At 37.6% G+C, this 12,500-nt stretch overlaps 2 protein-coding genes across 4 annotated transcripts in view; one reads left to right on the forward strand and one right to left on the reverse strand.

Annotated features, from left to right (window-relative positions):
- Positions 1-57: 57 nt before the first annotated feature.
- On the reverse strand, positions 58-11,505 carry LOC138006304 (major facilitator superfamily domain-containing protein 10-like). The gene is made up of 12 exons (XM_068852547.1): positions 11,012-11,505; positions 7,999-8,095; positions 7,339-7,442; positions 6,348-6,506; positions 4,168-4,359; positions 3,661-3,760; positions 2,731-2,842; positions 2,589-2,644; positions 2,317-2,369; positions 2,061-2,151; positions 1,002-1,049; positions 58-399 (listed from the first exon to the last, which is right to left on the reverse strand). The coding sequence occupies exons 1-12, from the start codon at positions 11,228-11,230 to the stop codon at positions 218-220; spliced, it is 1,413 nt and encodes a 470-aa protein (XP_068708648.1). The 5' UTR covers positions 11,231-11,505; the 3' UTR covers positions 58-217.
- Positions 11,506-11,758: 253 nt separating this feature from the next.
- Positions 11,759-12,500, forward strand: part of LOC138006305 (inositol polyphosphate-5-phosphatase A-like) — a 24,999-nt gene continuing 24,257 nt past the window's right edge. The window contains exons 1-3 of one of the 3 annotated variants that reach the window (XM_068852550.1): positions 11,759-11,923; positions 12,268-12,309; positions 12,404-12,500. The exon at positions 12,404-12,500 is cut by the window's right edge and continues 7 nt beyond it. In XM_068852550.1, the coding sequence (XP_068708651.1) occupies positions 11,861-11,923; positions 12,268-12,309; positions 12,404-12,500 (202 nt within the window). In that variant the 5' untranslated portion in view covers positions 11,759-11,860. The other 2 variants (XM_068852549.1, XM_068852551.1) reach the window with 2 other exon arrangements.

Below are 12,500 nucleotides of genomic sequence, written 5' to 3' on the forward strand. Positions count from 1 at the left end.
TCAAAAAAACTCAATTCTGGCCTTAAATATCACCTACTGTGATTTGGAGAAAACCAATACTTTTTCAAACGTCTTTAATTTTTTTAAACAATAAAAGTATCTAAGATATTTTAGCTCCGTGCTGTGTACATTCGCCTGCTCGAATAAATATGTCGCCACTAACGTCAAGAAGCGGTTGTACCGTCGGTGAAAAAATAATAGTATTGTAAAAAATGTTTCAAGCTGATAGCTTTGCAAGCAGCTGCATGGGGATCATAAATAAGAGGGCTCCAACGAAGTAACACCAAAAGGGCCCCACACTCCAGTACACAGTGCAGCTCACTACAGGACCTATGGCTCGTGCTAACGCACCCAGGGACCTGAATATTCCCATGATCTTTCCCTTTTGGTCAGCATTTCCTGCGAGAAAAAATATGACAATGATCATCAGTAATGAGGTAAGAAATAGGTGAATAGTTAAACAAGTCACACATTTTGTGAACTCGTAAACTAGTTTGTTTCCCACTAAACGTAGTCATTTCATGTGTCAAAATGTGAGACATAAGTACACAGTTTGCTATTGTTTGTAGTTGTAAGGTGCTTTGCTTCTGTTTCGAAGGGAAATTAATAATGCCTTATAGACCGAATGCATAAATGGCGGCCAAAAAAATATTCTTTTGTTTATGTGCTGATTAACCTCACTAGCCTCGTTTGCATGGACAAAATACAAAAGAAATGTTGCTTGAGAGCGAGGCTAGTGAGTCTAATTAGCACATAAACGAAAGAATTTTTTTTGGCCGCCATTCATGCATTCGGTCTATTCCCATATTAGTCTTCTAATGGGAAACACTAAAGCGAGTCCAAGAGCAAAGTTGTTTTGTGATAGTTTTGCACTTAAACTCGCTTTAAAAGTATCAAATTTACTCATAAGCGAATGAGTCATAAAAAATCCTAAGAGCATGACAAAATTCCAATTGAAAACCAGCGTGAAACTGTAAACCAGAAAAACGAGTCACTGTTACCGTGATGAGAGATAAGAGTTGTCAAACAAGGCACAACTGTTGCCGAACCTGCAAAAAGACAAAGAAAATCTTTTTTTTGTTTTTCCGACAAATAATACAATTATGCATCAGAACCAGCTGCGTAAAGCTCACTTTTTCGAGTGGTTAAGCGCAAGGTACACACAAGAGCAAGGGTTTGCTTTTTGTTTTTTTTTTTTGCCGTTTTGGTTTGAAATAGGGCATGGTTTGTTCACTCAATTCTTGAATATGGGGTATCTTTTTTAGAAGAAGCTTCTTCATTATTAGGCGATAAGACCATCAACAAAGCCCTTCTCAATTTATTCAGCCAACTGTGTAACAGACCAACTATTGAATAAGTCTGTAGGTCTGAAATAGGGTAAGGGTTTTTCAGCAAGCAGGCCGCTTCCCCCCCACCCCCCCTCCGAATTTGAGTTCATGCTATACACCCTTTAATAAGTCTAATATATGCCGTTTTCCGCTAATGAAGTCAAACTCATGCAAGAGTTCGACGTCATTAGCGGAAAACGGCATATATTAGACTTATTAAAAGGGTGTATATTTGCCTAACTTTCAAAGATCGCTCAAAGTAAACAGTTTGCCTTTAGTTTTTAAATGAAGAGTAATGAAGAATTAACAGAGTAATTTAAAAATTCGTTCTTTTTCTACAAGACTGCCTCTCACGTTTGTTTTCGCAGTCTAGAAGCCGGGTTCATGAAAATAATGACCATCAGCGTGAAGGGCCAAGTTATTCAACGCCTGATTAAGCTAATCCTAGACTGATTACTGGAAAAATTGCAATTTACTTACATTTTACTTTACCTACTTTAATTTCCAGTTTACTTACTAATAAACAATTTCCTTAAGACTCTTAGTCTTTTATTTTGACATAGCATTTTCTTTTTCCTTTTTCCTTCAACATAACATCACATTGTAATAACCTTTTTTGACGAGCGAAATTCAATCCCAGATCTTTGGTATTTAATCGCGGATTGATGTTTATCAGCTTTTGCAAAACTGGGCGGTGATATTATTGAATTCTGCGCGTGTCTGAAAACATACCAAATGAGAACAGCGCAAGTCCGGCGTAAAGAATTGGAATAGACTTGGCTAAACCAATAATAACCATCGCAGGCATAATGGCTGCCATCCCCTAAGATTGAGAATAAACAAAAACAATTTATCAGCTATCATCAGTAAAAACAGGAAAAACGAAAGACCATTTAATGAAACACCCAGTGATGCACACCGCGAGTCAGCGGGGCTTATTGTCCAAAGGGCAAATTTTGGGGACACCCAAATTTATAGATGGCAGTACCTTAAGAGCTGTTTTCTTTTCAGTGCCAGGAGGTTGCCTGCGGACATGTCCACCTAGGGAATAAATATTTTCACTTAAAGAATTAAAAGGGAGTGTCATGGTACTAAAAAAACACATGAAATTGCTTGACTATGCAAGGTGACAGTGGGCGAGAATACTTAAGCCTGCGAGCAAGCTCTTCAAAGCGCTTTGAACAGCTTGCTTACAGGATAACTTCAACCAAGGACTCTATGAGAATATGCTGCATTTTGTGCAGCTGTAAACAAGCGTACCTTGCACAAGTGCCATTGTAATTCCTATAAAAAAGAACATCATTCCTTGCTGCATGCTGCAAACAAATAACAAATTTTAAAAAAATTAGGCCAAGTGTTAAAGGCTCAAGAAGAAAATCACAGCACTAGGATATGCTGGTACCTTGAATATTGAAAGTTTCTGTGAGTCAAAAACGTCAGTGTGAACTCAAGACCAGAGAAGAAGAAAAGAAAAAGAAAATAAACCAAACCAAGGCCTTGCACTGTTTTTAAATCTACAATAAAAACAAAAAAACACATTGTCTTTACAATAACACAACAGTATTAAACTGAATGAAGTGTTGCTTACTGCGAAATGCTCTTGTAGCAGCCATGACACTGCATGGCAAGAGGAAAAGGGGAAAAGGGAGGAACAGAGATCTGATGAAAGAAAAATGCTATTAAGGACGGTGCTTAGTATTGTTATTGCGGATATGTTCTGAACATCTCGAGATACCCGGGTTTCCTATCAGTGATGCTCACTAATACAGGGATATTTTTCCACAGTTTAAAACTATCCATAGAAAGTAGATCTTACTAAGTACTCTTGGTATCCAAAAAGAAAATTGGGGGTAACAATGCATTTTTGAGAGATAATTAAGCTTCAATTTGAGAATGAATGCCAAACATTGCTTTATATTTTAAAGCTTTTTACAAATATTATTCATCAATTATCTTGGAAAAATGTGTGGTTATCCCCACTTTTCTTTTTGGATTTCAATGACACTTGTCCAGATCTACATTTCCTGCATAATCAAAAACCGGGACAAAAACACCTTTGAATTAGTGGGCAACATCCTTAACATGCAATCATTCATGTAATTAGGTGTGCTGCTGAGAATTACTGATCGCTCTACTGAGCAATCAACGCCAGGTTTCTTTAGTTTAATGCTTTGCATTTAACTCCATTTTGATACAACAGTGACTTTACAATGTAGAATATGTAGCTTTTTAAAGACCCTTGATGCATGTGAGTGTGAATGGTGATGGTGGATGTCACCCTACATGTAGTTAATGCCTTATTCTGTGAATAAATACTACTTGTGTGCCAAACCTTCTTTGCTAGATCTGATATCTACGGCATCAAATCTGAGGAGCGAGACTGGGTTGAGTAGATGGCTAGCAGTTTTGAACTCAGATACCAGACTCTTGGCCTGAAGAAAAAGGATTTAAGTAACAGATAAATACAGAGAACAGCTGCCTTTTTACCATGATTATTTAGAGGCTCATTAACAATTAGACCCGTAGCCCTTGAGGGCGAAGGGTTTAATTGTTTTAGTATCACCCAACTAGTCAGACAGAAAAGGCAATACTAAAGTTAGCAAATGCAAGTTGAAGAAATATTCATTTGGGAATAAAACAAACGAAAAGTGTCACGCTTTTCTCTACTCTAGGAGTACTACTAATAGTCCTCTAGTAGTGTAGCCACTTAAAATGAAGGATTTGATTAGTCCACTAAATGGGTGAAACTAATAGCCATTAGCCTAAGAGAATAACACCGGGTTCAAAAACAACATCTGAGATTTACATGCATAATTACAAGCACTACAGTGTCACCTACCCTATTATCCTCTGGTAGGCTCTCTTTGAGGCAAAACCACACATATAATATATCAGCTACAGTTAATGTGATCGCAAACAAAGCTGGTAGGAGATAAGGGTTTCCACTCTCAAGTGATGACCTTTTTGCAAATATTGCACCAATCACAGGACCAATGATAAAGCCAAACGAATATGCAATACCCACAAATGCCTGTTGGTACAAAAAAAATTAATATGCAGATCAGTTCATAATTACCATAAAAACAGGCAATGATGACACTGATTGTAGAGTGCAGCCATTCTGGGCCCAGGGGACAGCATGTTAGCAGTTATCTAAGGGTTTTCAATTACATGTAGAGCCGGGAGCCGGCGAAACTGATTGGCACTCCACATTAACTCGCTGCCTACCTTTCCTTGGAGATTAACCCCAAAGTTTACGAATAACACAAAAAACATTCACACAGAACAGGAGCCTTGAATTGGCAAAGTTTTGTTCATGAAAAACAAAAGAGGCTAGCCTTAATTCTGAGTAGTTTTCACTTGGGGATTTTGAGGCAGCGGTCCAGCAATCCAGTTCTTGGTGTAAGCTTCCTAATTCTAATCATTAAACATTTGAAGCATGACAATTCGACATTCGCAAAAGGTCTTTTAGGTCACAGCAGATCAAATACATTGCATGCAGCTGTACAGAATGCAAGGGAGCCTTGAAGAAAAAAATTGTACTCTCTCCCTTTAACTGGCAACGAGGCATACTTTTCTTTAGACAGGGCACATACCTTTTCACACCCTGTCTAAAAGAAAAGTACGCCTCATCGCAGGTTATACCCTCTCTGAATAAAAAAGCCAAAATTTAATGATATTAGTGTTCTCTTCAAATACCATAATTTTATGCTCCAGAATGCAGGAAATGCATTCTAAGAGGCCTGAAATTTCACAAATTTCCCCCTACAAGCTTGTGCCTTTGGCCCTCAGGAAAGGCCCCTTTGGTGCATGTTCTCCATACTCCACTTTTGCCACTTACTGAAACTTCTATCGAAAACCCTGTACATGTAAATGGGTGGTGAAAATTGGCAGAAAGCAGCAGGAGTATTGAAACTTTAAATTGGTACACTAAGGAAGAGCGAACAAGAAAAGAGAAGCCCAAAATATTGTAGCTAACAATTTGCACGCTACACTGACAAATGACTATCACTACTGTAACAACAAAAATGTTCAAACGTTTGTTAAAGGACATGGGTGACAATAAAAATTAGTACAATATCTTTCAGTTAGTACATGCACTATGACTGACTATTTTAGCAGGCCATACTATTCTTCAGCATGTACAGCCCGATGTCCAGCCTGATAAATTTGTAATTTTCATGCAAATCATTTTCTAGCATGTTTTGATGTTGTTTTAATAAATTATGTGAAATAAACTGTTTGAATCTTGCAAGAAACTATTTCAAAAAGCCAGTAAGATTTATTAGTTTTTCAGATTTTTACGCATGCCAATCATTTGTGGCAGTTGAACATTCCGCTTGACTTCAACTAGTTTCCTTCCTGCATGCCTTACTTTATTTTATATACCTCAGGAATGAGACAAATATCTTATTAACCATGTTTTCTTGGTCCATAGTGAAACTTACATGACATGCAGATCCTCGTTTTTCCTGTTAATTTAAGGCCTTTGCGTTGGGGCCATAAATAAATGGAAAAAAACTTAGTCTGTAATAGACCATACTCGTATTCTCAGTATTGGACTGGAACTAGCTTGCAATGGACGCTAATGCGGGGGAATCTTTTCAAATGCAAATACTTTTTAATATATTCTCCCGCATTAGCCTCCATTGCAAGCTAGTTCCAGTCCAATACTGAGAATATGAATATGTCTATTAGTGTGGACCAAGAAAACAAGGTTTGTAGGTTTGAGATGAGAAATATGAGCAGTAGAAGAATCACCATTAATAATTAGACTACATGGAAAAGTCATTAATTTATTGAAGCCTGGACTAGCAGGGAAATACCTAATAACTAAAAAAAAGCAAAGAGAGCCACCAAACGCAATCCATAAATACTGCAGAGAATCCTGGAATGGAATCTGGGACACTGATTAGAGGAGGAAGTAACTCTCGCTATTCTGCCAAATTAAGCTCTTCTTGCAATAAATGACACTGTGACAAAATCTGCTGGAATCAAAAATGCTGCAGGTATACATACCATTCCCTTTCCCCTGTTCCTTACTGTAGTGACATCAGCGATGATAGCTGTACAGATCGTAACGTTCCCTTTACATAAGCCACCAATGATTCGTGCCAGGACAAAGATAGTGAAATTCCAAGAGCAAGCCCACAAAACATACGAGGCCAGCACTCCTATCTAAAAACATTATTTAAATATCATTTTAGACTGAAGCAAAAATACATTTAATATCAATCTGTTGTCAAAAACATGGACACACTTCAAAATGTAACCTAAAATAACCACTGATGCATTAATAACATGGATCATCTCCAGTACTTGAATGTGTAGATCAAATCACTATCTTGAATCTGATTGCCTTATAGAACCTACAGTTTACTCTGGGAATCTGCGATCTACATTGTACGGTAAGTGGATTATCTACTGGCAGTTTAAATAATAATAATAATAATAATAATAATAATAATAATAATAATAATAATAACAATAATAACTTTATTTAAGTGCTGACCTAACAGCAGATCACAATAATAATAATAAATACAGTGTAATAATATTATGAATATCTATAATCATCCCTTAGCTACAACTGGCAGTCTAGGCACATATTTTCTAAAGGTAAAGTCAGTCACTTAAAGTTTTAAAAGTCTGCTACAAGCCTAGTTCTAAGGCCCACCAGGCCGGCTGTTATCTCCGGTTTCTGTAGCATGAAGCGACTAGGAGTACTTCCACTCCCCCCTGGATGGGATGCCAGTCCATCGCAGGGTTACCCCCAGCATTAAATTTGCCAGTACCCATTTATACACGTGGTTGGAGTCTTGCCCAAGAACACAACACAATGTCCCCAGCCAGGACCCGAACCCGGACTACTCAATCTGGAGTCGAGCACACTGACCATGTGGCCACCGCACCTCCAACTTAAACTTTTAAACGGGCATTGAATGTCCATTCCGTTTTCATGACTATTATTTATAATGGAAACTAATATTATTGTAAAACATGTCCTTACCATACAAAGTATCATAGGTACTCTCCTTCCAAACACATCAGAAAAGGCACCAATCAAAGGACAGCATAAAAATTGAAGCAAAGAAAACAAGGAACCAAGAAAGCCTGAAAAAAGATGAGAAATAAATAAATATTAGGTTCTCTGGGCAGACTATGACAAAATGTAGTTCTCTCTAATTCTGCAACTGAAGGCTCCAGTACACAAACATTTTACTCAAAGAAATTTATCAGCATCAGATGCTGGTTGATGCTGGTAACAAAGTACATCTTCATGGACCTAATAAAAATTAAGACTACAACAGTAAAAGTCTCTCAATAATAAAAAAAATTATGTAAAACAATAGAATGGACATTTATGGTCATTTAATTCAACTGTTTCAAGACATTTAAAACATTTCAGAGCTTAAATTATCTGGATAGTTCACTCATCTTCCTAAAGGCATTAGAAAGCAAGGTCCAACTCCTCCTTGCAATGGTCTGGAAAGTCTTAACCCCATGTAGCCATTTTGTGTACTGGAAATCAGATTCTACATGTAGGTTTTCTTTGTTCCTTAACCTAAGTGCAGAGGCCTTTATTTCTAGTGATAAAATAGCCCTCAAGTTGCTTAGAGCAAAAAATATATATTATTTCTCAAAGTACTGTAATTATTTTAATCTGTACCACCAAACAGCACAGCATTGAAGCGTCCATTATCTGGCATTCCCAGCAGCTCTCTGAATGAGTTCACTTGGTGCATTATTGTACTGTACAACCAGTCCTAAAGCAAAGAGCAAAGCACATTGATTTAAATAACTATTTTAACTATGTTGCAATACATGTATATTGCTACTGTACCTACATTGTAATGAGTTCAAATTTGTCTTTTTATATCATTTTGGTTTTATATCATTTTGATGCCTAATTCCTGGAAGAATCAATCATTTAAAATTATTAAAACAAAATGATATTATCATAATGATAGTACAAATGTAGTTACAGGGTCTTGTAAACACTTTTACACAAGATTCATCTGCCTTGATTTGTATTACATATTTCCAAACAAGCAAAACCTAATGTTCCCTTTAAAAGCAAGTCTAGTGTACAGTACTTCAAAATGTATTAAATAATTCAAACATGAGACTAACAGCCTATCAAAACATCGATAAAACATCACCTGCACGAACTTTTACACCTGGTAATCTATGATCATTCTGAAAAGCCCAGTGGCGGCTTTGATTTCAGTGCCAGGGAAAGATGGGCTGAATGAGCAAACAATGCAATTATCACTTATTCTCAACAAAACGAGCTTTATACATGTATAAAGGTGACAAGTGATCTTTATGAAATAGTCCTCATCATTTTCATTGAAATTTCAGCCATTGCAAAGTTCTGGGCAGATACTTTTACCCATTCTCCTTCCAAATTTCTTCAACAAATTTTGTCAACCAAAAAATTCAACAACTCTGCTGTCAAGTTAACAATGTTTGCATCCAGACTTTGGATTTTGTCCCATTCCAAATCGAACCCTGCTTCTTTGTTCGCTGCTTGTTTGGTTCACTGACCACATTTTGTCATCATCAGTTATTTTAATCACAGTCAACTACTGGTATATCAATGTCAAAATAATATTATAATATAGTTTTTTTTTTTCTGAGCGAAATTGGTTATACTTTAAAAGACTACATGTACGTGAGTGCAGAGTGCAGAATGCGAAGTGTGGAAAATGTGGGGTGTGTGGAAAACGTGGAGTGTATGGAAAATGCACGGACCGTGTGTGGAGAATGCAGAGTGTGGAAAACGCGGAGTGTGTGTAAAATGAGTGAATCCCCCAATAACATAGTTGTTGTTAGCTCAAAATTAGCTGCAGATGATTCCAGTTTTCCCGCAAATTATTTATGCTGGGGTAGACTGGATCACCCCCGACTTTTTGAAGCTAATTGCTAATAAAAGTGGAGAGTTGATAAAGGAAAGGCAAGTAACAGAATTATCGGTGGCCACAGCTTACAACACACTCATTATTCCATCTAAATCGCACCCAGCAAAACGTCAGATTGTAATCTTGTATGCTGATGGAAAAGAAGAGTGCCAGGACTGCCAAGGCCATGCTGCGTTGTCTTTGTGCACTCATGCTGTCCGAGCATCTTTGAAAAGAGGCAGCCTCGATTTGTTCCTTAAATGGTTGGTGGCCATGTTCACTTGTTCCCCACAAGTTTTGCCTACGTGTTTGTTCTACTCTCACAGAGGGTTTATGCATTGCTTGAAACGCAAACAAGATATTGGATGCATTTATCCGTCTTTGGCAAACATTTTTAAGTGCGTCCATTTTGTTCGTCTCTCCATCAATTGCAAACACTGATTAAATATTTGCGGCAAAACTTTTTCCTTCCCCCATCAACTACCTTATTACGTGAAATTTTCGCGAAACGTTAATTTTGTGAATTTCGCGATTTAAAAAAAATCGCAAAATTTAAGTGACGCGAAAATTAAATGTCGCGAAAATAACATGACGCGAAAATTAATTGACTCACATTATGTCAAACAGCGACTTTATTACGTTTATTTTATAACAATCATTTTGAGCTATTCTGTGGTAATGTTCTGGTCCTCTCCATCGCTACTGCTTTCCGTCTCTACTCCAGGCAGCACTTCTTTTGTACAATCCTCAAACTGCCATTTACTGTCCTTGAGTGTGTCTCACTCAAAAACCCGAAATTAAAGTAAGTCAAAATGTAAAATTTTCGCAAAATCGCAAAATTAACGTGTCGTGAAATATGCGAACCTCAAAAAACGCAAAATTAACGTGTCGCGAAAATTTCATGTAATAAGGTATTAAATGTTCCCCCTACAGCCTGCTTCTCTGGCGGTCTCTTTTTTTCTCTGTTACGAGAAGAATAATTAGAAATGCGATAAAAACAATGTGAGCTCGTTAACTTCGCTTGTGCAGCATATTGCAAAGGAAGTGAGAACTTTTTCAACTTGAGTAGGATATTGTTTAAATGTTTAATGATATGTAACTACAACAAAGAACAGATAACACCAACAATATCTGCGAATCAAATTCCTGCGATTTTGATTCAGCTTAATCCGGCATTGCTGTATAAAAGGGCTGTGATTTTCTGTTCAATTCAACCCACTCAACTTATCGAAGTATTTTCGCTGATCAAATATTTTTACAAGAGTCAATCGAGATAGAAAGCAGCTGCTATTATTGTATCTATTGCAATGAGGAAGTACATGTAACAGCGAGACAGGAAGCGCTCCTCTGCGATGGCTGTGACAAAACTGAAGTCAGTAAAAATCGTAACCAAAAAACGGCTCCTTTGAGAGCCACCAAGTTTGCAAAAGAATATGACCAGCAATAAACTATCAATAAAGAAACCCAATAAAATTTGAGGGGGGATTGGAGCGCATTGAAAGGTTCAATAACAAATATGGCGGTTCACATCAACATTGAATTGCAATTATTTTCAACGAAAAAATTTGGAGGCGAACTGGCATTAGACGTTCGCGAATAGACTTCATACGTTGGCGAACGGGTCGTTGGCGAACTGACACGTTGGCGAAACGACCGGTATTCGTTTTCAAGGCACAAACCTTTATAAAAACACAACATTATTAAAATTTATCCCGTATATTTTTGGAAATAGTCCCTTAAAACGCTACTGAGTAAGTATATTATAAAACCAGTGCTCACCTCTTTGTTACTAGCGTAAAATTCTAGCAACGATGGGAAAAGAGGAAGAATCACAGTAAAAGCGAGAAGGTCAATGAGTAGAGAAAAAAAGACCACCCAAACGGCGCCATTTGTTTGCAATGCTGCAGGCTTTCCAGTAACTTCAGAAAGGTCATCTGTGTCCACGCCATCTGATGAGGCCGATTGTGGAACCAGCCGTTTTTTTAGCTCACCATTCATCGCTTGTCGCTGACTTTTTCGTGTTCCAAACGTTTTGGCTTTCAGTTGTCATGAGGCGCAAATTTATCATAACAATATAACCGGAATTTTAGTTCACTGAGGCAAAAGATTGACGTCATGTATATCAGCTCTTACAAACAGCAAACATGTCTACGTAATATCCGCTTTCAAAATACGCTCGTTCGGATCATTGAAGTACTTAAAACAAGCAATGATCCTCTTCGCAACTCTTCGCTGTATTGTATTAAACACATTTACGACAAGATCCATCAGGCGTTCTATGTTTTCACGGAAAGTTACGAAGTATTCCGACGACTATCCAAAACCGAAAGACCAATTGTTGAGGCAATTGTTAAATACGTTTAGAATGTAGAAATGTTTTACAAGGTTTGAATGTATTCAGCCTAAACATTGAAATTCATTTTAATTTTTTTTAGAAGAATTTAAATATTTTATGCACACATGCAAGACGTTTTTGGCACGAAATAGTTCGGAATGCAATAGGGATTGGGCACAAGTATCCCACAAACGTAACTTGACTGGCGCGTAAGGGGCGCGAATAGGAAACGGAAGACCGGTTACTGGTGGTGTGCGTTGAAGATGAAAAACTATGATGGGTGACATTTAAAAATGGGAGAGCACAGGGTACCAGTGCTACTCATAACGGCAAATGTGGGTTCAGTTTTCGAAAATGTGAGTAAATCTGCTCGCAAGTTGCTAAACGTCGGCTGGCTACGCAACCCGCGACACAACCGTTCATGAATTTTCGTGCACACGGGAATATGTGATCACTATGTCAGCATGAAATCTACTGTGGGTTGCGGTTATATATCGATTCTTTCTCCATAACTCGAGGACTTCGCACAAAATCTATCGGCAGCCCATCGAGAAAGATCGTGCTGTGAATGTGTGTGAAAGAAAGGCGAAGATATTTTGATTTCTGCTGCTTTGTTTACAAAAGGAGGCTTTTTGCGTTTGTAATTCTCCTGTTGGCAAAAACAACAATTCAGCCTGATCTTTTGTCTTTTTTCTTGCAGAGAGATGGCCTAGAGGAACGATGGATTCGAGAAATACTTTCAGTGAGTGAACTTATCTATTTAAGATTGAACATTATAATTTTCGATGCCAACTGAAATTATTTATAATCTCCATTTTTGTATGGTTTTCTTGAAGACAATTACAAGACATAAAGCAAAGTTTGTAGCATTACACTTTCAAGAGAGCGGAGGAAAAGATTCCGGCGAGGAATCAATGCAGAATGTAAAAGAGT

This window comes from Montipora foliosa, chromosome 6, assembly GCF_036669935.1.
Source record: "Montipora foliosa isolate CH-2021 chromosome 6, ASM3666993v2, whole genome shotgun sequence".
Taxonomy (NCBI): Eukaryota; Metazoa; Cnidaria; class Anthozoa; order Scleractinia; family Acroporidae; genus Montipora; species Montipora foliosa.